General features: G+C 39.3%; 3 protein-coding genes and 1 non-coding gene across 4 annotated transcripts; all 4 read right to left on the reverse strand.

The window, feature by feature from the left end:
• Positions 1-3,051: 3,051 nt before the first annotated feature.
• On the reverse strand, positions 3,052-12,564 carry kansl2 (KAT8 regulatory NSL complex subunit 2). The gene is made up of 10 exons (XM_038694421.1): positions 12,470-12,564; positions 10,907-11,164; positions 10,558-10,730; positions 10,272-10,386; positions 9,533-9,696; positions 8,359-8,522; positions 7,075-7,171; positions 5,983-6,236; positions 4,870-5,076; positions 3,052-3,382 (listed from the first exon to the last, which is right to left on the reverse strand). The coding sequence occupies exons 1-10, from the start codon at positions 12,529-12,531 to the stop codon at positions 3,299-3,301; spliced, it is 1,578 nt and encodes a 525-aa protein (XP_038550349.1). The 5' UTR covers positions 12,532-12,564; the 3' UTR covers positions 3,052-3,298.
• On the reverse strand, positions 6,749-6,881 carry LOC119883941. The gene has a single exon (XR_005440888.1). It is a non-coding gene; the product is annotated as a small nucleolar RNA SNORA2/SNORA34 family (small nucleolar RNA).
• Positions 12,565-12,711: 147 nt separating the features above from the next.
• Positions 12,712-20,300, reverse strand: ccnt1 (cyclin T1). The gene is made up of 9 exons (XM_038694420.1): positions 20,104-20,300; positions 19,387-19,468; positions 19,160-19,288; positions 17,942-18,002; positions 17,120-17,182; positions 16,951-17,005; positions 16,644-16,807; positions 16,428-16,498; positions 12,712-16,318 (listed from the first exon to the last, which is right to left on the reverse strand). The coding sequence occupies exons 1-9, from the start codon at positions 20,274-20,276 to the stop codon at positions 15,047-15,049; spliced, it is 2,070 nt and encodes a 689-aa protein (XP_038550348.1). The 5' UTR covers positions 20,277-20,300; the 3' UTR covers positions 12,712-15,046.
• Positions 20,301-22,534: 2,234 nt separating this feature from the next.
• On the reverse strand, positions 22,535-24,422 carry LOC119883940 (SAP domain containing ribonucleoprotein; the record flags this gene model as incomplete). The annotated part of the gene is given in 4 exon segments (XM_038694422.1): positions 22,535-23,905; positions 24,078-24,158; positions 24,238-24,306; positions 24,397-24,422. Coding segments are annotated over 4 exon segments (218 nt in total), but the record flags the coding sequence as incomplete, so codon positions are not given.
• Between the last annotated feature and the right edge of the window lie 578 nt (positions 24,423-25,000).

Here is a 25,000-nt window from a genome sequence, read left to right on the forward strand (position 1 = left end):
ACGATGGTCGCTCTAGAGTTTCGTCAGTGGCATGTATTCGGATCTGACTGTCCAGACTGAAGTCGCATTTTATATAATCCGACCTGTATCCCATTTAGACGACATGTTAAAGTGGCCCAAATCCGAAATGGAAAAGATCATATTCCACGTAACTTGGGCTGTTTACACTGAAGAAAGACAAGAAAATCTGATATGAGTCACAATCATGAGGTCACTGTTGCTTTGTGCCATGCAGCCTACAAGTGTTTCTCACATGATATACGGTTTATGTCTGCCATTGCCAAAAACAACAAGCTGCAACATTACATCAACAGACAATTTGGAAAAGCCACGAGGGATACGTCATTTCTTTTCAAAATCAAAATTAGGAAAAAGCAGTCTGCAAACACTAAAAGATTCAGTGAGCGTTTCATAGAAGCTCTTCAGTGAAACTTAAATATTTTACAGCCTGACTGCTAGCCAGTAATTCTGAGGGGTTTAAACAATCCTTCCCTCCTCACTTCTCCTGACCTAAAGCTTGGTATTTGTTCAGAAAACGATGAGACAATGAAAACAGCATGAGCGTATATCTGGCCTTACTCCAACAGGCACAGATCATTAAGCATGGATGTTTTCCCCCAACAAAAAAGGACTCTAACAGCTACATGGCATTAATGAATTAAAATCTTGTTTAATCTCTGACTAGGCCAACAAGTTATTAAGATTTGCACATTTTATTGCCAATAAACTCCTTCACAATGTGAAAACAAACAAGAAACAATCCACTCCTCGTGATCAGAATGCCATTCAGAAAATGTGTAAGGCATCACATTTACTGAAAAGCAGCATTGTTAAAAGTAGGATTCAATAACACGTCCTCACTGCCAGTACTGCCCCAAATATGTTTCTGCCCTGGCCAATATGGGCACCGATCCAAACCAAGAAAACTATTCTTTTTTAAGCAAAGTAAGACGTATCTTAAGACTTTCGATGACCATTTGATGACCATCGATAAAAACGCAAAATGCAATTAAAAAAGATTTAGCAAATTAATCATAACGTACATAAAGCATGTGACTTAAACGGCCACTTAAGAGACTAAGCAGCAGAAATAAACTTCAGACCTGTGAGGAGCGATGAGGAGACTGTAACTCAAATTAATTTATGAAAGAAACATAAATGCCATACTTTTATCATTTGAGGCGAGAACGCACATTCATTCGCATTTTCTTTTAAACTTACAGGTAAAGCACAACGGACACTGGATTTCCTAAAACTGCAGTTTATTGTCACTTATTGTCACCAACATACACCGATAGATATATCTGCTATAAGCTAATATTGCAGATATATCGGTGTAGCTCTACTTTTCACCTGCGATGGTCAATTCAGTATCAAAAAGGAAATGGTTATGGCCATCTATTTTTCACAATTCTAAAAGCTTTTTATAAAGCAAACAATTAATTGTGAAAATAACTGTCAGATTAATCAATAACAAGTAATCTTTGCAGCTCTATATCTCCTGTTCTGAATTATTTGATTTCCAGTGATTTTTATGTTTGAAGTTATGACGATAATCTGCTTTGAATAATAATGTGTCTGCTGTGGGTTTTTCTTTTCAACTTTATTTTTTTTATGTAACTTCCCTCCCTCATTGAAAAATCCATAATCTACAAATATGTTAATATTTTCCCTTTTAATAGTTTAACAACTGGACACAAAGTGTGCTGGCAGATGGAAGTTGCATATTGGACCACTATTGGCTGCCAAACTTGTTGTGACCTCTTGCTACTTGTCTTTCTTTAACTCAGATTTCAGATGATCTCAGAGAGAAACTTTGCCAACCTTTTAGTATCAAACTCTGCGCATAAATTATTCTACACCGTAAAGGTCAAACATCCAAAAATAAGCACATTTTTAAATGAAGTGGGGGGCTTTAAACCAGAGGGTCAAAAAACAAACCCAAAGATCCTGCAGACATCCCTAATCTGTAGTGATGCAGGGCTAAATTAAGGTAAACTGATTACTTCATATCAGACCAACCTGAGTGGTTTATCCTCCACTAACATCCCTGCTGCGCAGATAGTCCCATCTTAATTCATTCATAACATTACTACTGCGGCTGGTTTAAGCCTGCTGTTGAATCAGTGCCTTTACTGCCTTTTCTCTGCATCGGTGTGAGATTAAAAATTAAAAATACCGTCAGTAGACTCGCGCACACTTAAAGGACTGAGCTGACAGTTCCTTTCCCATGTTCCCCTTTCAGGTTTCAACCTTCAAAACGAGGCTTTAACGGCGACATGGCTGCATTATAGCCAGCAAGTGATGCAGTTTAATGAAAAGAAACGCATTAGGAGTTAAAGGACAAGGTTTGGGAAAATATGCATTTTCCTTTTCCTGGGACAGGCCCTCAAACCCCCCCAAAACCCTGCGCCGGATTGTGTCCCCTCCGACACGGGCAATGCTGTTACGCCCTTGCGTTTCTCCCACAAACACGGGAAAGGGCTGGGAAACAAAAGGGCGTTCAATGTTTATAACATGCTAAAACAGGCTATGGCCACATCTTTAGCTTTATAGCCGACCGGACCCTTCGCTTCACCGGTGATGTTAAATCAATGAACAGCATGCCAAACACTCAGGGTCTCGACCATGAAACGACATGTTCTAGTTTATTTTTTTTAACTCACCTCATTTGGTTTGAAGACGACGCTGCCGCACCATGATTAAAAAAAGAAATAAATACGTTGTTTTTTCCTTTAAACATGTATCTAGCTTGTGCTCATTTTTGTTGCGCTGTCGTCCTCTCCCTGCAGCAGCAGCCGCTTTCTTTCTCTGCTCGGCGTTTTCTGTTTTGGGTTGAGGAAAAGTGATGTCATTGCATGAAATTGCATTACCCGCCCCAATTTTTTTCCTCAGAGGCTGTCCCATGCTGCCAAACAAAACTTCAACATATACTTAAAAAAGCTCCTTCTATTTAGTGTTTTTTTTTATGTCTTCCAGTGCCTTAAAATATTCAGCACAGATCATAAATCTATTCAGATCTGGATATCATTAACAAGAGTTCAACAAAAGTATCATAAAGCAGTTTATTTGTAGATCACAGATGTGTGCCCCAGAACCTTTTGCAAAATATTTATTTTAAGGCAATTTAACCCAAATAAACACCCCCACATGACAAACTGAAGTACAATCAGTGAATGTATATTCTGAGAAGTCTACTGTCAAGTTCTTCTGAACGTGACCTCCATTGTAAAGTCACCTCAGCGTCAGTCTCTGTGGAAGTGAAACATGGTTCTTTACATAACGCTGCAGAGGTCGTTCATCTGGGAGCATCAACTGTAGCCTTGTCTTGCAGTGAATTATCAGTGGCATCTTCTTCACCTCCTACAACATCTGACACCACCTAGGGTGGAAGAACAGGATGTTAGGAGACAATATGTGGATTTATTGCTGGTTGCGTGAACGCTTTTGATAGTTTGTGTTCTGTTATGGCTGAAATTCCTATGTTTGTTAGTGTGTGACTCAGCATTCAGAGCAAGAATTGTGTAGATGCAACACAAATCGCTGCTTTCTTTCTTTATTGACTTGTTTTTCCAACATCTTCCAACATCTTCCTTCAAAGCGCGTTTACACTGTGCAATGTTTAGGCTGTGTGGGGTGAAAGCTTTTGGTCAAATCAATCAAAATCAGCGGTCCAAGATCCATCGATGGCCAATGTAGTTTTGATTTCTCATCACCCTGGTTACTAGTTCTGTACCAATAAAAAAGGTTGAGAAAACAGGATCAGCAGTCTACAGGTGCAGGATTATACAGGGTTTTTTTTAAAACCGGTTTAAGTTGTTTACATGCACAAAGCATAACCAGGACACTCCAAAAAAAAAAAACTGATCATAAAAGAAACACTTTGACAATGAGAGAAACTTCCACAACTTGAGTGCTGCTACAACCAGTCAGTCAGCTGGAACGACAGACAATATGTTACGACCACCTGGGTAAGATGTTCAGTTGGATTATGGAGGATGAACATAATGTTGCATGTGAAAAGTACGGATTGTTGTATTCAACAGATTTTTAGGAGCGTTTATGCTGCCCATCACCTGCCCCTCTCACCCCAGGGGCCCCAATATCAAGTCAGGTTTTTAAAATCACAATCTCACGACGTTTATGTTCTGAACTTGTTAACAGTATCTGTAATGACTGATCAAGGATCCCAGTGTGGCTATACATTTGCCGGTTTCACTGTAGGCACAGCAGGCGGTGAAAAACTATTTTAGTTCAGTAAATTGTGTCAGTCAGCTGGAGACAGAGGCCGATGGAGGTCAGAGTCTATGTATATTACTTTTGTTTTATTTTCTAATAGACTCACATATTCATGGGTTCACTGTAATTTCCATGTCTGTTTTTTGTTCTTTTCTGAGATATTACAGGCTTCACAATCGTTTTTAGGTTTTTCGATGCATAGAAATGTCACCACTACAATCAATACTTGTTAATTGCTTTGCTACATTTTCAAAACATTAGTGGGTGAGATGGTTGAAGATCTCTTCCTAAAAGTTTCCAGTGTAAGTTATAAACACTACAGCCCTGGTTCTGTGTAAAAAAAAAAAAAAAAAAAAAAAATTCTAAAAGTTTATCTGGCTCCAGAGTCAGACAGTTCAAGTGGGTCTCTCGCCAAAGTTAGTCTTTTTAATATGAAAGTCGCCCTTTGTGTTTCACAAAAACCATTTATATCATACTGACACAGATTGTGACCAAGTTTTTATTAGACCCATCTCGCAGTGTGACATACAGTGAAATTGGAGGATTGTTATTGCACAGTATATGGGCGCCATCATTCAAAAGAGAGATTCAAGATATTCAAGATGACAAATCCCCTAAATGAGATTTAACCTGGTCGTCCATGATTGCATCCACATCTCTTTCTGAGAGCTCCTGTCCTGAGGCGTCCAAGTCGACCTGGTCTGGGTCTTCTCCAGTCAGGATGTCCATTGGGGCCTCAGCGATGGCTCTAATGGTCTGGTCCTCCAAGGCCAGGGCCGTATCAAACTGTAGTGGGGACGGAGGACCCTGCATACCATCCCCTTCCACATCCAGGTCCTGTATAAAAAGGGGATATTTATGAAATCTAAATCTTGACATAAAACTTTTAGCTTTTTTCAGTTACATGTACATTTGTTATTTATGTTTACACTGCTAACCACCGGCGGGATGTTCTGTTTTGGGATAAATGATAGAGGTACTTGAGTTGTTGGAAGCATCCCGCTTTTGACTGTGCCACGCCCAGCATTTGTTTATGCCCATTTTTGAGTTTGTACTGGAGCAGCAAATTATATAATAAATCTAAACTTTTGACCGTCTACAAACCGGCATTTATTGGAAGCATTTATTTGCTGATGAATTGGAAGTCTCACAGTAGCCCCTCAGTGGCTTTTAAAAGATGAAAATAGTCTACACTTTATCTAGAAATATTAAAAACCACACAAATCACTTGCACTTTGCTTCTTTAAAAAAAATAAAAACATCTGTCGTATTTTTCCTCTTCAGTTCTGGTCCAGTTTGTTCATATTGACAAAAAGAACCAAGAGCTGTAAACATGAAATGATTCACTGACTCATGGGTCGGGCAGTTTTTGACAGTCATCCTCCATTATTCTTGTGTTCAAGTGATCTGAAGGATTTCACATAAGTCATAGATCACTCTTGACAATTCACAATCAAACTATCACAGAGTTGACTGGGATCCACCTTTTCAAGCAGGCTCGGTCTGGCTGTTTAGTCCGTACCAGGGTTAGGGTGTTTTCTGACCTGTTGTTAAGACCACTTGAATCTGACTCGCTGACACACTTGGCTTTTAGTAATGCATTTGTAAAAAGAAACCAAACAAAACAATACATTTACCAACTTGGACCAGAATGAACCACACAGGTAAATGCACGTGTGTGTTTAAACTGCACCAAATAAATTACAGTAGTTCCTGAAAACACCAACAATTGAATCTACGTACATCACTGAACTCTAGGGGAAGGCTCTCTGTGGGCTGAAGCTCTGCTGCGCTCAGATACATGTCTCTGCTTGCAGTGGTGAGCTGCTCCTGTGGTGGAGGCTCCTGCTCAGGCTGGTACATAGGGGGAGGCAGGGAGAGGTGAAGCGGGCAGCGAGGATCGTCAGACTGACCCATGTGCACAGTTCTGTCACATGGGACATCTTTCAGGCCTGGACACATTTTGAAAAGCACCTGATTGCTGTCCTGGTAGATGTCTGAGTGTCTTGATGTCAAGGGCATTGACACATGATGTCCACACACAAACAACGACCACAAGAATAAGAACAGATAAAGAAAACTGCTTCCACCTTAAAGTTAAACCCCAAAATTACATCCTGATCTGTGGACACTGATTACTGAGAAACTTTCACCACACAAGTTGCCAAATTAGTATTATTGCAAGCACTGTAATTATTCCTCTGAAAATAATCTTGCTGTAATTATGTAACATGAAGCTACTTATTGTGAGGTCACAAAAGGTTCAGACTGTATTCATGACATTCCTGAGTGGTTTTGTTCGACGAGTGACTTTGAGCATTAATTCTTTGCAGGGTTTTAACAGCTAACATGGCAAATAGAGGAACACAAACTTAAGTACATGCAATAAAACTAGTTTGCTGTTCTTAGCTCATAAAGAGAAAACTGTAAATCATGTTTGATGAAAAATATGAAAAGCATGAGACTAGCCTAAATGACTGGGTTGAAATAAAGGCAGGTTGTAAAGAGATTTTGTTCCTTCCAACTGAACAGATTATCCCCTTTTCAGCTCTGGAGAAATCAACAGACCACAGGAAGGTGTTCATCTAGGCTCTCTTTGAAACCAGCAGCTACTACATGCTGCTGGTCTTGATCGAGGCCAAGGTAAAAATGGCTTTAAGGAGAGAAAAAAAAAAAAAAGTGAACGAAGAACCCCAGTTTGTAGTAAAGTTTAACATACAAAATAAAGAAATGTTGATATCTTCTTTCACTGAATACAAGAAAACACATCTGGGGTTTCTTGTATGGAAACAGCCAATATTGTGGTCAAATCCATGCTGAAATCATTGAGGATACGTGAAACACAGTGTCGGGTCATAGGCAGGCAGGGGTTGGTACATCGGGTTCCCTCCACAAAAGAGATGCACTGCTCACACACTGTTCTTGTGTGTGGCTACAAAAGAGGAAAGAAGAGTTAGATAAAGGTCAAAACAGTAATCAAACGCTACAGACAGACTAAACAGTATTTCCTTTATAACTATAATCATCCTTAACATTATCATTCCTGAATGCCACAAAATTGTCGGAGGTAAAGGCCTATAAAAATGAAATTCTTTTGCATGTCTGCCTGCTTCATGTGATGGGGTTTTCAAATCTTAATTCCATTCTGCTGCACTCAAATATGTTGAGCATAATCTCAAAACCAAAAGTATGCATTAACCCCTGTTCACTGTAGTAATCAACATACTTGACACTACTGCCCTGATATATTTAAAGCATATTGGGTTTTTTTTAAGCACATGTCAACATTAGGAACATCCTTTTTATACTCCGCATCACTAATGTTTTGGCTCCAAGCGAAACACTAGATTTGATTAAATGTAACTATGGTAATTTTACTATATAAAAAAAGATCAGCAAAATACCAATAATTCTCAGCTCTAGTGGTTTTCTAACCATGCATACAGGTTTTGAGATATTAGTATCAGATGCGTCCGAGACCACCGCAAGACAATGGAAGTGATGGCATTTCGTTTGTAGAGAATATGGTTAACACAAAGGTTTTACCACTGCTCTCTAAGACGGTTTTCATGTCAGATAGTCATTTACCATAAGTTAGATCTCTAGTCTGGTAGTCTAACACAGACTGAGTAATTTTCTGTCAAATGAGTAAATCCTCTAACTCTGCCCCTATCGGAAAAATGACATGCTGTTGAAGATATTGACAACACATAGGCCTGTGTTTCTACCACACCTGTAACAAACAATACTGGAAAGAAATAATAAATACACACCATAGTCAAACCTAAATGCTAGACCCCTGTGCTGTTAACATGGGGGTTTCTGGATTTCTTCAGTAGTAATTGTTGTTCCAGTGAGAACTGTTCAAAGCCGGGAATTATTTCTGGGAAGACAAACTGCTCTAGAGTTTAAAACCACAAACATAATTGCCTTCACCCATGTACTCTTGGGTGGTCACATATGTTTCAGACATATCTTCATCTGATAGACTATTTTCATGGCTGGATACCACTAGGAGCAAGTGAGACTGTTTTTGTGCTCTGGTGAACTGACCCTTTAACATTAGTTTAAAGTCTTGCTTACTAGTTTTACTATTTTACTACTGGGTGCGTGTCACACCTGAGGAGCTCCTTCGGTCACAGCCTGCCTCCTCTTCCTCAACTGTCTGTGCAGCAGGGCTTCCACACCGTACCGACGACGGTATCGGCGTAGAGCTTTGAGCTTCTTCAGGTTCTCCCTCTCCTTCATGGATAGACCTTCAGGTCCTGTCAACAGACTGCTTCCTGACATAAACAAATAAAAAGACATTGCTGAGGGCTGTGTGGCCTTGTGAACATTAAAAAGGTGTGGGATGATTTCCAGTTAAGGGCGGGGAATGAAAAAAAAAAAAAAAAAAAAACAATCAATGGAGCTCTGATAACATGATTCATGCCAAAAGGTAAATAAAGGCAGAGCTTCCATTTTAATCCAGCGGAGCTAAAAATATAAATGTGTGCCAATGCAGCCCCTGACATCTTAAAAAACAGGAGTAGAGCGAGGAGTCAAAAAGTTAGCATGACGACGTTGTCCACTCAGTCGTCATTTACTTGACTTGAATTTCCTTAATGAACTGCTGGAATCCTGTATGTTACATTTGATTTTTAAAATATATCAATTCAGCAGTAACCAAAGTAAAATGCAGGATGGCAATAACTGAAGATGAGAATATCAACAGATGACAGTTTATTCATGGAGCTATGATTGGGTCCCACCCAGTCTAGTGATTTGCATTTGAAAAGGTGTCTAGATTCAAAGTGACGCACATTTTAGACATCTGTTTTACATTTAAAAATCTTGCTCAGCAGCATTTAATGACCAGCTATATCTGTGTGCGTGCGCGCGTTAAAAAAAAAAAAACACACACACACACACACACTGAATTGATGTCAAAAGATTATATGCAGCCTATATTCAAAAGTTCTGTCAGCTGCACCATAAGAGTTTAAATATTATCAAAATCGCAATATGGCCAAGCGCAATATCCAAGTCGCAGGAGCAGCAATCTTTTAATATGGTAAAATGTGTGCTACAAAGAGCATTGTGGTGCTACAAAGAGGCCAAAAAAAAAAAAGAAAATATACTGTCCAGACATTAAGGAACATGCTTGTTTAGTATAGACCCCAGCAACAAATCACATCACCACAGTCATCCTCACTCAGAAGTATCCACACATAATCTCTAAAATGATATGCAAGATATGCTATGATAGGGATGTTTAAACGACATCTTAGTAGCCAGTTAGTTGTGAATTTACCTAGAGTTTCGTGCTCCACTTTGCGGTTGTGCAGGTATCTACGCTTTTTCTCCTTAAGCAGGTGCTGCAGGCGTTTGAACTGATCAATGTAGAGGGACTGGAGCCTGATGAGTTTTTCTCGAGTGATTAGTGCCACCTCCTCTGCTGTGTACACTCCTGCATGTCTGAGATTTAGAAAGAAAAACAAAAACTTTATTCACCGTTTTGGTAAAACAGATTTCTGGAGAAATAATTGTTTTTTTCCCTCTCTGATATCCTCCTCAACATTCACTCTCGATTTATGGAGTTTCAGAAAGCTTTATTTTTTGCTAAGCCATTGTTCTGTCTCTATCGTTAACTCGGTTTGCCATGCAGCCAGCGTTCCTATCAGCTGACTCAGCCCCCAGGTGCTAAAGGCTAAAGCTGACAAACCACCTTGTTACTGTATTCTGTGTCATCAAGAGAGGCCTACGTCTGTCTCAGTTAACAAAACTTTAGGTTTAGGAAAAAAGATCATGGTTTGGGTTTAGACAAAGATTCTGATGGGTTTTAAAAGAAACACGTAAATATGCACAAACACCAGAACTTTGATTTTGTCACTTTTCCAGCATGAACACAATACTCAAAGCCTGCTCAGAATTTGTTAGTATGAATTCAGACACAGCTATTACATATTAAGACAGTAACTTATTGTCTAAATACAACAAAATGACAAGATGAGTTTAGATTAAAAACTCGATAGTCCGATAATTCAGCTTACTTCAGAGGATCCTCATGATCACTGTCAACGCTGTCGGCGTCACTGTCAGGGTCTCCTCTCCATGTCTGGTCCAGTACCAAGGGACCCTGCTCCTCCTCACTCAGACTTTCCTCATCTATCCAGAGGGGGGCGTAGTAAAAATATTTAAAATCATATTCATACATGTGAAAATAAACTGCAAGAGAAACTACCACATCAATTTACCATGATACAGAAAAAGTCAAAGCACACAAGATTAATGTCAATGAAGGGGTATACAGTTGACAAACTGAACAGGACCATTTACCTAAAATACGACTAGCTTCAGAGCGGCCTCCATCAGGGCTGTGTGCCTCTGAACGGTTGTATCCGCTAAGCTGAGACAACAGTGACTCTGGGGACGGACCGGAAGACGGCTTTCTCATCTGAGCTCGGAGAGCCATGGCATTTCTGCGAGCATGCTCTGCACAGAATGTCACTCTAAGAGAACAGAGAGTCATTGGAGAAGAGAAGTCAGAAAGCTGCTTGGATTTATTAATAGGTGTCATCTTTTGTTTGTTTCTCCTGTTATAGTTAATAAATCTGGAGGTCTAACTTGTTTCTAACCGTTGTTAAAGCCAGTTAAAGTAAAGTTAAAATTTAAACTGTCCACTCACCCATCTTTCCTCTCGACCTTTGGTGAAGCGTTGGGGCAGCGCTTGCCGTTTTTGGCAGAGACATAGCTGCACTGCTTGTACGGGGCATTCTTGTCCTCCAAAATGTGTTTGATGCAGTACTCCAGGCCGTCCAGACGGGGCTGAGAGCATGGTCGCTGGGAAAAGGAACAGGCCTGGGGCTCCTGGGGACGAGGTGTCTGGGCCACCCGGTTCCGACTCGAAGGCAAAACGTGGATTCGTATCCTGTTCATTGCAAGTCTGCAAAAATAATTAGGAGATGAAACTGATCTGTTCATTGATTAGCTGAGTGACAGAACAAGATACATTTATTAATAATGTCATTTAAAAAAAAAAGAAATAGCAAACACTCTTCTCAAATGTGAAGATTTGCTGCTTTTCTCCATCTTGTAAGACAGTAACCTGAAATCATTGAGTTTTGTAGTGTCGCTCGGGTAAAACAAGGCTTACAGATATTATTATTTTGCGACATTTTATAGACAAAACAATTCATCCAGACATAGAATATGGAGGGGGCTAAGACTGCACTAACTATCAGAGATCAAGAGTAGACAGAAAATGTATTAGGTAACTATTCTGAAAATTAATTAACCGTTTCCCATATTAAGTAAAACTGACAAACATTCCCATGATTCAGCTTCTCAAATGTGAGGATGTGTTGCCTAATCTTTCATTTACGGTAACGTTTTTTTAATGACATTAAAAGAGAAAATCTTTTTGTTTTGCACTATTTGTCAACGAAAACAAACACATCTGAAGGTATCACCCTGGTCTCTGGGAAAGCACAAGGGACAATTTCTTTGTTATTATCATCAACAAAAAGAATTAATAGAGTAAGGGAATATGGAAGATAGGAGGTACACTAACTACGTATTTCAAATAAAATTTTCAATGTCATTGCAGACATTTGCATGGCCATATTTTATAGATCCGCGTGGCTTATTAAACGTTAAGTTTGCTCTTTAATCACAAATTGAGTCCAATGGTCAGAGATGTTAAACTGTAAGTTATATATTATCCCCCCCAAGCAGGATAAAAACAGATGAGCACCGCGTTTGCAACGGCTGCTCCAATATGAATTAACGGTAATGATATTCTTATTCAATAACGTTAAAGACGACGGTGGCAGGTCAGGTGGCGTGTCAGATTGTTATTAAACTTTGATATAAGTTAATATACATTTTGCCCTTACACTGCGGTCATACACCTCGAAACACATAAAGCCTTATTGATGTAAAGGATAAAAAGTTTTTACTGCAGATTTAAATCTAACATATGTGAATGTCTCTCGTCTTGCCCAACTCCAACCAGGCGCCACACCAAGCTTTAGCCCGCCTCTCTTTACTGCGTCATTCTTTTCAGTCACGGAGTCGCCATCTTTGTTTAGCAGTTGCTAATGCTAACAAACCGCTACTTTTCACAACTGACGGCCAAGAAGCGAGTTTTGCTGACCGATGGCAACACACGGTGGTCATTCTCGTTATCGTCGAGATGCATCGGTGCCGAAAGATGAACAGAGGCTCATTTTTGTTTAGAACAGCTTACCTTCCTCCGTGCCGTCCGACCGTGTTTAGCTCCTGATGAACACTACGTCGGTTTTCCTGCATTCCCCAATAACTGCCACAGCCAAACAGAGCCCTCCCACTCCGAGCTCTGATTGGCCAAAGTTGAAGGTATTTCATTGGCCACTCTAAGTGCCAATCACAGCGGGCCACAAACTTACATTTACACCCATAATATTGCAGCAGTCCCATTTGATACAAACATTTAATGCAATGAGCGTTTTCTTAAAATATTTATTGACTTTAATTGAGAGTAAAGCAACCACATATCAAAAAGAACAGTGTTCACATATAATCTTTTATCTGAAAAACCAAACAAAAATCCCAAACGTTTTATTTCCAGACCTGAGTGTCACTTAAAACACCAAGACATGAAAAAAAAACATTACATTTACTGTAGCTATGTGATTTTGCATTGTTAGGTTGCATGAGTGTCTTCCATTTTTTTCTCACATGTGGGGTTGTTTTTAATGTGTCCATTATTTGTATGACCTTCTCACATAAAGTTAACACTTTTATTGGAAGATTTGTCCTGATCAGCTAAAACAATTTTCAAAAATGGCAATGATATATTGGACATCTATTCTAAGAGTCTAACCATTACACATGTAACACTTTGTCACTTGCATTGTAGGCAAACCTACGGAGATAAATATTCAGTGCATTTACTGTTTCCCTGTTACAACCAAGAGTTGAATAACTAATAAACCTCTGCTGCCTGAGCAAAGAGCTGTACTCTTTCAGCTTATCTTCCATATAATCAAGGGAACAAAAATATTTCACAATTGTATGGCTGATTTTTTGTACTGCATTACTGTGAACTGCCTAAAACAAATGAGTTTTTGATAAACTGAGAAAAGAAAGCAGGTAAAGAGCAGTAATACTATACAATCAAAACCATATAAAGCTTAGTATGAATTAAAATGTACAGATGATACCCGATTCTCTTGCCAACAAGAGGCATATCTTCCATCAGTTCTCTCAAACATAAACTCATCATTAATTCATATGAATTAGACAGTATTATATGTCATGCTTATGACCCTGTAGTGGAGGTATGTCGATAACCTGCTTTCAGTGTGGGATTTACAAAACTGAAGTACACATGCAAACATTTTTGATAAATCATGGCTTGTGGTTAGATTATAAACAACAATCTGAAGCTGAATATCCACCAATTTAATTTGAAGGTATGGAGTCAAAAGACAGCTTTAAACATGATTAAATCTCAGACCAGCATGAACTGACAGGTGTACACTGGGGTTTACACATTAAAAACATACCCAAAAGAAAACGCATAAACGAAAGATGACCACACAGACAGACATATGGCGTTTGATTAGTCTTTGATACTGTGTACTTTTACTTTGTTGTCCCTTCTCGATATGGTCACCACAAACTATTTTTAACGGCAGTTTCAGGCTGACTCATCACTGCTGGTGTCAATGCCACTTGAACTTTAGTACGTTCCTCCTTTTTCTGTTTTTGCATTTAGCTGTGATCACCGTAAACTACTTGCCCCCAAGAGGAAACTGATGTACAAGTGACAATTACGTGACAGGAATTAAAATTCACATTTCTTCTCTAGAGGGACTTTTTGTTGTTGGCAATTCCTTCATTGTGACCATACCGAGTAGATATGTTTGAACTCTTTGATAAACCATACATGTATATTGTTGGTATGAACTTTGTCCATTAGTGTAATCATTAGAGAACTGAATGTGAATATTTTACAACCATTTAAAACAATGACTGCAACACTCAAAATCTAAACAAAAACTTTAAACAAAAAGTACAAGCTTCATATTTTTTTGTTGCATTTTTTCATAACAAAATGTAAAAAATATTTCATGTGTTTTAAACATTTTACAATCTTTGTACAAGTTTACCAAATAATGCTGGAAATAAAACAGTTAAAACACTAGGGGCAGGACAATCACCTATTTTTTTTTAGGTGATGGTGTTAATAAAAATTAAAAGACAAAAATATTAACTTTGGATACATGCACTCTCAAACCTGCCTGTACAGTTTTAATGTCCCTCTGCCCAAAAAGAACAAAGAGAGGAAACCTTAAAAAAGGTATAAAACGGGATCATGTTTTTCTTTTTTCTTCTTCTTCTTTTTTTTAAAAAACATTCAATTAATAAATAACATCCTATAAAAACATTATAAAAAGACAATCGGACCCAACAGGTATGTAATGAAAATCTGTTTCCTCATGATTTCAAGACAACGCCTTCCTCCAAAAACAGCGATGGTAAAAATACCAGGTCCCATCATCACATTTCACATGAGAAAAAAATATCTACACTTTCTTGTAAATTTTTTTCCTCACATTTTGCAAGCTTTAAAAGCCTCTCATTATTGCCCTAAACGTGAACTGTAAAAAGAAAAATGCTGAAAATTCATTTACCTCACCAGTACATTTTACTGCTGTCACACTGATGCCTATTAAAAAATTAAAGTTAAAAACAAAACAAAAAACAATACTTTATGTAACAAGATGGATGTTTGCGATGTCAAGTACAAGGTACATTATGGGTCTCATGATCAGGAAACTCATTTGGGTAAAGGCGGCAGTGGGGGAGGTGGTTCTGAAGGCAGGGGTGGGGGCCTAGCGTTGTTCCCTCTGGAGCCACCACTGTACCTGTAGTCCCCATATTGGGATCTATAGTCAAACAACATGGCCGGCTGGGCCGGCTGGACCCCCTGTGCGCTCAGAAGCGAGTTTAGCATTTCAAAAGTGTCCTGGTACTCGTTTGACTGGGCTCCGCCTGTTGCACCATGCCCATTAGTGTCCGTCTTGTCGCCTTTGGAGTGCGAATAGCTCCCTTGGTGGTGGGGAAGGCCCAGAGCGGGGAGAATGTCAGGACCTTGCCCCAGAGTTTGCCCAGAGGAGGAAGACAGGGACGGTAGCTGGTAGAGATTCCTAGAGGACTTACTGACTTTCGAGGCAGGGTGAGAGCCTGCTGTGGGATCTTGGGAGTGTGTCCTCTTACGTGAGGCAGAAGAAGACGAAGAGCTTGTTCTAGACGAGTCGCTGGGGACTTTTTTGCTGCTTCCTAATGCCCCACTGGAACTAGATGAATGTTTGTGTGAAGAGGAGAGTGAGGCGCCGCTAGAGGAAGAATGGTGATGGTGGTGGTGATGATTGTGGTGGTGGTTAGACCGTTCCCTGTGCTTGTCCCTGCTCTTGCCCTCCTCTCCTGAACTCCCCCTTTGCTTCTCAGGCACTCGTATTCTGACTTTAATGTCCTGTTCCTGACCTCGGGCGCTGCCGCTGCCTCCTCCGCCAGCTAGGGGTAAACGCATTTTAAGAGAGCTCCTGTCGTGCCTCTCCTTCTCAAGGGGGATTTTCAGAATTATTGGTGACGGGGTGGACATGTCAGAAGAGGAGGAGGAGCTAGACTGCTGGTGATGATGCTGCTTCTCCTTCCTCTGTTGACCAATGAGAGCCTGGGCAGCATTGGCATATTCCCTCTTCACGCTGGCCTCCATGTTCTCTAGCTTCCTCTTCTGGGCGGCCAGGACATCTGCGTTCTTGGCACGGTACTCACTCAGTGACACCTTAGCTGGGACGTGAACCTCGTTGTTGGGCTGCTGCTCAGATCCAGCCTGACCTTTTCCACTCCAAGACTGAGTGCTGCCAGATGCACCGCTGTCTTTGTCACCCATGGATGAGGAAGAAGAGGCAGAAGGTGGTGCTGAGAGGCTCATCAGGCCCGCCACAGTGGTCTCTGATGAGGCCATAGAAATCATGCTCATCATAGTGTCCCTCTGGTCACCCTCCTCCTGGACCTTTGGCTTGGCTTTTGGCGTCTGACCTCCAGCCTAGGAGCAAACAAAAACCGACAATCACAGAAAGGCCAGTCAACAAAAAAATGGGGTGTCTTGGCTGTCCTCCATAGGTCACCAAGGAGCAATGGAAAAAAACCTGTACCTTCCAGTTGCGAATCCGTTTCAACCGGCTAGGTGTTTTCTCCAGAATCTGCAGAAACTCGTGTGTGAGCTCTGAAAGAAGTAATGAAGAAGTGAGTGAAGACAAGATCTGCAGGATAAAAGTGAAAATCTTTCAAATCCTCAACATTCATCAGATTAATCTGTAACTGACGCATGACTTTGTAGGTCCTTTTCTAACAATATTTTCAGCACATACCATCCAGCAACTCGAGGGTAACTGTGGGGTCAACATACTCCCACCAGTGTTTGCCGTCTGTGGACACGGGGATCTCCCAGTTGGACCATTTGCAGGCAAGGTGGATGCACACACAGGCCACAACGGGCGGGCTGTACTGCAGGCAGAATGTGGTCAAGTGCAGACTACGTGGCAGGATACGTTCCGGAAGGTAACAAAAAATAGAAACAGGAAGAGAGAGAATAGACATTCAGTATATAGAGTTTGAGGATTATACACAATGTACACAAAAGCTTATGTTTTACAGTGAACTGTGAATATAATATACCTGTTGGTGGCCATGAAGTATGATGTTTGAGCCAGATCCTTACTAGCTGGAACAACAATAGAACAAAAAAACACACTTAAAATCTGCTAATTGACAATTTAACGTGCAAACATAAATCACACCAAAATATCCAAACAGAATTTCCCAAAATTGTAGAGTCAATGCTCACCTCTTACGAGCTGAGTGCACTTGACAACATGAGTATGTGGATGGTCAATGGTGATTTCAAAAGCTGTAATAAAAAGGGACAAAAAGAGACAAGGCTTGATAAATGAAATGCCGATGTCAAACTAATGTATGTTCCACACACATTTCATTCAATCCAATTTCCAAGACAAAGATCATTTCCCATTCAGCAGTAAAGATTAAGAAAAGTCCCTGAAAAGCAGAAAATAAATACTGTTATACCAAACTAAGTGTTGCAGGCAATAATGTGGAATATCAGTTTGCGTGAGGTCTTCCAAAAACGCCCTGGACGATGTGAAAACATCAACAGATGAATGTGAAAAACATTAAATTTACAAGTAACTTCCCAACTCTTGCTTTGCATGATGCTGAATCTGGTTTCAAAGTAAAAACACAGTTTGGTATTGTCAATTAAAGCCAATGGTATCTTCCTCAAAGGCTTACTTCCAAGCTTGAAATCATGGGAAAGGATTAAGCAGGCTGTAGCGAACATACTAAAAGCCAATGTTCAGGATAATGCAGCCAGTCCTCACATAGTCCTCAAACAAATGGCTTTAAAATATGTAGATAAGAAGAAAAATGTAAAAAAAAAAAGACAAACTTAAAAAGTTATGGACATAATAAAAACATAAAAAGGAACCAAGGGGTAAGAGCTGCTAAAAATGAAGTGTGAATATCTTTCCAGTGCTGCTAACTGCATATGAGCTTTCTGTGGACAAAAGTAAAACAGGTTAGCACTATTTTTATAAATCACATGTGTTTCTGGTGGGAAATCAAGGGACCCAGTTCTTCTCTCCCAACTTACCCAAGGTCTGGAGTATTATGCTCTCAAGAATGACCAGGTCTTGGGCTTGTTGCAGGTAGGCCTGAGGTTGAGAGGACAGGCACGTTACTCACTGGGAGGCCCGATCCGATTTCAAACACATTAAACCCACCTTTCATGTAGAAATGAAGAAGCCTCACAGATAAGTAGTGAGACGATTAAAGCCACATAGTGAGTACAGATGCTCTCGCTTGATCTATATTTTAAGCAGCATCAACACCTGATGTAGCAACAGCTAAAAACAAGACACTTTGTGACGTAATTGTTGTAGTTTAAATGAAACAAAAGCAAAAATGAATTAGAATAACGCAAATTGCTGTTAACTTCATGCCAGGATAAATTAAATTTTAAGGCCAATTTATACTTCTGCATTGTGTCTACACACATACCATCGCCGTTGTGAGCATTTATACTTGTGTATGTATCTCTCTGCAATTACACCACCAAAACGCTAGTTAGCTGTGGGGTTTCTACGCTCCACTGTGTTGACTTCCGCAGGCCAAGCCAGCTAACTTCGGGATTAGCCCCCTGCTAACTTGAATGGGAGTAAAATGATTTAATCGTGCGGCTTCTAGACTTTGCAAATGTTATCGGACCAAATGGATCAAATTCTGATAGTAAAACGAGTCATTTCGTGGAGGTTGTGATGGTCAAAAAATGTATCCACCGTTTTACAGCTGCTTCTTTCACAATTTATGTCTATGGGAAAATGTCTGCGATGCTACCAAGCCGACCAATCACAGTTCTTGCGGTCTGCGTCCCCGCCATGTTCCATTTTTGGGGAGGTGTGTTTTAGGCTATGGCATCCCAACGGCAGATGACGCAGAAGTATAAATTGGCCTTTAAAGCATCAGCGTTGAGGCTGCTATTAAAAACCGTCCATTCTAGGAGAAAGAAATTGTAATTGTGAGTAACACAAATTCAAACAGCAATACATTTAGTAGCTTAAAAGGTAAGCATCTCTTAATTTCAGGTCAAAGAGCTGCCACATTGGAAGGTTTATAGCCAAATTGTTGCTCCTGAATGAACACAGAATATTAATAATTAATCAAATAATATTAATCTCCACATAATCTACTGATTAAATAGATTCCATTTAACCATTATTATCGCCGAGATGAAATCCCTACCCTGTCTGGCAAACACAGGAGGAGACAGAGCAACAATTGCAGGCGATTTTTACTACAGCCCAACACTTACATCACTGCGGACATCTGGTGAGGGATCCTGAGGATTGAGGCATGCATGGGCCACCTTGATAACGTGTTCCAGTTTGCGGGGCTGCTCCTCGACCTTTGCAGCGAGGAAGAGTGCGGCAGGAGAAATAACCTGGTGAGGAAGAACCAAAATAAGTTCATGAGTTGACTGACATTAAGTACTAGCATTTGCATTGTGGACTTCAGGTGAGTGGGTCAAACAATACTTACATTTCTGTGAAACCTGGTGAATGACTGGACCATGTAGAATCGATGCATGTACACAATAGCTGTATTAATTGTAAGTTGGGACCTGAGACATGGTAGTTAAGGACAATGTAGCAGTACAAACAGATCAAAACACACGCATTGAGTGAATATCGTTAATATGACCGGGGTCGTTAGTCTACATGTGGAATAACATAACTACAGAGTTTTAATTTGAGCTAATCACTAATAAAACTTAAGATCACATCAGTGGCAGAACAACACAGTTGAAACCCCAGCTAGCTTCACACATTAGTCAGAGGTTATTCTTAAATAAGACATAAAAGCGTTGATCCTAAAGATAAAACATGTAAAACAAGACGAAACAAACTAAAACCTAATGTTTCTAAAGAACCGTGTTCCACACACACTACATGTTTTCCTCACTAGCATGCAAAGCTAATGCTAACGTCCTGAAGGCCCTCGAACCACACAGGCCTAAATGGCCCCGGTTTAGCCTGCTACGCCACTACTCGATAAGGTTAGTTTGCTGGCTTGTAAAACCACAAACCACCGCTTCAAACAGATAAGAATCATAAAAACAAACTAAGGTATCAAGCGAAACACGATAACAAACACTAGCCATGCTCTGCAGCTGAACCGGCTTCGTGGGAAGCTAAACTTCGCTAGCTGGCGAGCTAATGTTGGCTAGGTTAAGACGCGTCCCTCGACAAAAGATACACATTGAGCCGCTGTCCCATGTCCTGGAGCAGGTTCGCCGCCTGTTGTCTGTAGGACAGCTCCTTGTCAGGATCAAGTCCAGCTCGCCGAGATGGGCTGTTGTCGATCTGTTCTCGGGTGTAGTACCATTTGTTATTACAGTTTGCAGGGAGAGAACGAAACGAAGCCGCCATCACTGAGAAGGACGATAGTTTAAAATTTCTGCGCGTCACAGGAACATACGTCACGCAGGGTAACAACGTCAGTGTACTTCCGTTAATGACCAGCAGGGGTCACCGAAACTTTTTTTTTTATATACAGTCTATGACCAAAACCAGGTACAAGGTGGGTTTATTTGTCACATTATAACAGGTTGTAAAGTGAAAATTCAGTTTGCAATCATAAAATGGTAAACAGAAATAAACTTTAATCAAAGGAGCAGTGCTGAGGGTGAATTTGAGTTTAAACGTCTGGGTAAAAGCTGCTCAGCAGTCTGGTGATGCAAATGCTGAAACTTCTATATCTCTTCCCACAAGGCAGCAGGGTGAACAGGCTGAGGCTGTGGTTGGTACTGTCCTTTAACATCCTTTGAGCTCTGCAGGCACCTCACCTCACTGATATCACTGATGCTAGGGAGATGCGTACCAATGATCTTCTGCAAATTGCATTCACCAAAAAAAAAAAACATTTAGACACCTTATCTCATAATTATGAGAAAAGATCTCACAGTTACTACGAGATCAGCATCTCATGATTACAAGATCAGGACGTAGTAATTATGAGACAACTGGAAAGGTGCCACTTATTGGCCACTGCTTCGCAAAGTAGAGCCACTGTACAGCCGCTGAAAGGTAAATTTTCAACTTGATACTTCCAGTGAAAAAGGCTATAAGTTAACAGACATTATGTTGCTAGCAGATTTTATAGAAGATTTATAGATAACAGTTTTACTACAGTTTTGATAGATCCTGATATCCTAATTATGACATATTTTCTAATTATTATGACAACCTGATCTCATAATGATGACATCATTTCAAATTATTATGAGAACCTGATCTTCTAATTATACATTTTATCTAGTATTATGACGTATTGTCTACTAATTATGACATCTTTTCTAGTAATTACGATAAGGTGACTACATCCTTTTTTTTCTTTGGATGAATGCAATATGCTTTTGTAGTACTTTACGCTCATATTCTTTGCTTTTGGAGGATACCACAGTGGGGAAAAGATACTTTACATTTAGTCCATCAACCTGTAACTAGTGAATCAGATCCCTCTCTGTGTTCCTTAATTGGGGAAGGTTCAATTGCCACAGTAGGAAATAAAGTCACTGATAGAAATCCAGAAATGTATAATGATGTCAAATATTTTAGCTAAAAACAAGAAAAGATATGATGTTGCCTGCAGAAATAGCCCAGCCTCCAATTGTTTTGCAGTTATTTTTTGGAGAGATTGCTGCAGATATATTTGTTGTAACATTTCTCATAACTGTATTCTCATCACATTGTTAAATAATAATTATTTGATACATCTATGTGTGATCTTAGAAAAAATGTCCATAAAGTAAATTTTATTACATAACAGAAACCTCGATTCCACTTGAAAAAATCGAATAAATGAATGCAACAGTTAATTCAAACCATGCTGCGCTGTAGCACAACTTTAAGAACATATTTACATTGTTTAAACAATGCAAACTCTTTATTGTTGGAACCCTTTGTTTTATTTCCCAATTTGCAATCAAAGATTTAGAATCACAATGTTGCAAGAAGAAGAAAACACAGCTTTACCCAAGACAACCTACTGAGTTAATAAACCCTATAATTTTATTTGATAAGTATTATCATAAACCATACGGGCCCCAAATAACTCAACTAAGTTGTACACAGTATGAATCCTCAGAGTCAAGCCTCAAATTCCTGGTCAGTTTAAGACTTTCAGGCTTAATACTTTCTGCCAAGTCTAAAGTAAGTCAAATCTTAAGCAGCCAAGTTCGAAGTTTTGTGACTGACTGGGAGTCTACACCCCTGTGGGTTCTTGAGGGGCCACAGCAATACTATAAATTTTTTGGAGAATGCAGCATACTTGAATTGTCTGTGTAGAGATTTCCTCACTGAATTATTAACACTTTGTTGAGTATTTTCACTAAGACAACCCACCAGCAATTTCCAAATCTAGAGTCATGATCAAATTGTGGGGGTCAAAACTGATATTTAAATTTGGATCCTCACAGATTTTAAAACAATTATAATACAGCCCTTGCCAAATTTTATGATTGCCCTGAAGAATATATTACAAGTGACTAATTGTTACTCCAAGGTTGCAGGTAAAAAATGTGTCATTCCACTCTCATAATCAAGTCAGTGACTCTACAGAAAACTACAGGTGGGTAAAAACAAATATACAGAGAGATAGAGAAAAAACAAGAATCAAACAAAGCGGATATCAAAAAATTGAAAACCATTTATTTTAAATCACAAAATGTTATAAAATGGACAGATTACTGAAGCAGTGTACCAATGTAGTCCCCAAAAGAAAACAACAGGCCATCTGATAAATCAAAAGTACAATTACGTACACAGTAAATTCAAATACGTGAGTTTAACTGGATTGTTAGAAAATGTTTTTTTTTTTTAATTAAAGCAGAAATACAGGATTTTTTACTCTTACCTATCATAGAAATTTGTTAAACTTATATTTTAGGATTTTCCTTAGTCTTTGTACAAACATATTCCACATTTTCTGTTTCCACGGCCAAAAAGTCCTGTTTTCCCTGCTGCATGTTTGATAACACAAAGGCCATTTTTGCTAGGTATTATTTCCTGCATAGCGGATACAGTTAAGGATTTTTCTTTTTTATTCTCACCCCTAACCAACAAGTTAGATCCTCACTGGTTTCTCATCTGCTCGTCTTTTCAAATCTTTGTCATAACTGTAACAATCTATTCACATTAATGCACTCGTAAAAAAAAAGAAGCACAAAAATGTTCTAATTTAGCTTCAAGACAACTTTCAGCAAGCTCTAGTGTAAAGATCTGTTAGCTAATGAAACACTTCCTGAAGCTGCTTCACAGTAAATGTACTCCTTGTTTCAATTTTCTCTCAGTTTGATTTGTGAAATTTCTGGTGATTTTATGCACCACTGTATTTAAAGATTATATTTAAAGAGTAAACAGTAAATAATCACCTGATCCACAGAGAACAAATGTTTTCCCCAGAACATCTGGAAGGTGTTTACTGTGAAGCACCTGCAGGAGCTGTTTGACTACACACCTAGTTGCTTGACAGACTTGATAAATGGACTTCATTGCAGCTTTGAGAGAGCGCAGCAGAGAGGGAACAGTGAGGGTCGTACCTGTTAAATAGTACGTTTAGGAAAGAGGAGTAAAACAAAACGTCTATGTTACACAGGAGCGAATAGCCCGTACAGTTTAGAAACACACCTCTAATTCCTGTATAAAAACTGAGGGAAATGAAAAATAATGTGTTTGAAAGCCTCCCATGACGGAGAAAATGGTGTTCCAGTAACTAATGGACAAATCAAACGATTGTCTAATTTACATTATCCACTGAATTTAGGCTAAGTAAATAATTTTAATTTGTTTTTTCCAAACCATTTAAATGATCTTACTCACCATTTATTATGTTTGTACATAATTATACATTTGATTTACAGGAATCCTTTGGGAATCTCTGTTGTGCAGCAATGAAAATGCTTTTCAAAAAAAAAAAAAAAATAAGGAAAGAAAAAAAAAGTCTCTAAAACATTTATTCACACATTTCCAAATCTTTCAGCGCGCTTCATTTTCTTTGCCTGTAGAAAAAGAGACCGGAAACATCAACATTAATACACAATTAATTCACTCGGGTCTTTTTATGTATAACTTTACTATAATGTGATAAATATATATATATATATATATATATATAAGTCAAACAACAACAGAAATGCAAGGCATGGAATAAAAAAAACAACAACAACCCACCTCAATATCGGCTGCACCGGCTGCACCTGTTGAAACCCCGAACCTCTCCTTCCTCTTTTTCAGCTTTTCATCTTCTTCAATCTGGAAAGAAAAACATGTCAGTATCACTTTAATGCCAAAAAACTGTAGAAAAAACTTAAAGACACAAGCTCACTGTCACCTTTTGTGAAACGGATGAGACGTTCATTCCAAATCTTTCTGCTCTCTTCTTCAGCTGATCAACGTTCACCTTTATGAGACGCAAAAACACCCCAATTAACATCGTCTCATTAACCAGGAGTGTGAAATTAAATGCGTCAACTAAATAATGGACACTTACGGGAGCTTTGCTGTTTGCAACGAGACCTGTTAGGGAGATGAAGAAAATTGTGGGGTGAGATACAGCAGGTAGAAAACCTTTAACGTATGACATAATATAGGGTTAGATGGTGGTTTGTAACGTGTGCTTGAAACCTGGGATTCTTACCTTATACTACCACACAACTGTTGCAGCTATAGCCCAATATTAAATTATGTAATTATAGCAATAACACTGCATCAACTTTTCAGCTGTGGCCTTTTCTTCGATTTACTTTTCATTCTAAAACGACAGCTTAGGGTCCAGCTGTGTAATCATGTTTTAGGCAGTTCAACAAGCAGCTTAATCAGACTGCAGAAGGCAAGCTCCATCTCCAAATCATAGTGCAGAAGATCACACTAACGTTAGAATTTGTGCATGGACACTGCAAGGACTGCATGTGACCACTCAGATGTATTATAGCTTAAGAGAATATTCAGAAAAAGAGAGTAAAGCTGATGATACACAGAGCAACTTTTAGAGCAATCGTGCTGGGCAACGTTGCCGTCAGTGGTAATGAGTAAAGATTACTACTGTCAAATTACTAATCTGTTCAAAACACAGTCGGACTTGCCTCCAGCAAGAT

This window comes from Micropterus salmoides, unplaced genomic scaffold, assembly GCF_014851395.1.
Source record: "Micropterus salmoides isolate LMB-PRFRI ecotype aquatic unplaced genomic scaffold, ASM1485139v1 Ms_hic_scaffold_3030, whole genome shotgun sequence".
Taxonomy (NCBI): Eukaryota; Metazoa; Chordata; class Actinopteri; order Centrarchiformes; family Centrarchidae; genus Micropterus; species Micropterus salmoides.

What these genes read in the sequence shown, in the direction of transcription:
- kansl2 (XM_038694421.1), bottom strand. Translation starts at nt 12,531, where the DNA reads ATGCAGGAAAACCGACGTAGTGTTCATCAGGAGCTAAACACGGTCGGA. An exon ending in GATCATGAGGATCCTCTGAA is followed by an intron (nt 9,697 to 10,271) that starts GTAAGCTGAATT and finishes TCTAAATCTCAG; the next exon opens with ACATGCAGGAGTGTACACAG. An exon ending in TTCCCCTAGAGTTCAGTGAT is followed by an intron (nt 5,077 to 5,982) that starts GTACGTAGATTC and finishes CTTTTTATACAG; the next exon opens with GACCTGGATGTGGAAGGGGA.
- ccnt1 (XM_038694420.1), bottom strand. Translation starts at nt 20,276, where the DNA reads ATGGCGGCTTCGTTTCGTTCTCTCCCTGCAAACTGTAATAACAAATGG. An exon ending in CACCAGATGTCCGCAGTGAT is followed by an intron (nt 18,003 to 19,159) that starts GTAAGTGTTGGG and finishes TCTCAACCTCAG; the next exon opens with GCCTACCTGCAACAAGCCCA. An exon ending in TACCCTCGAGTTGCTGGATG is followed by an intron (nt 16,499 to 16,643) that starts GTATGTGCTGAA and finishes TACTTCTTTCAG; the next exon opens with AGCTCACACACGAGTTTCTG.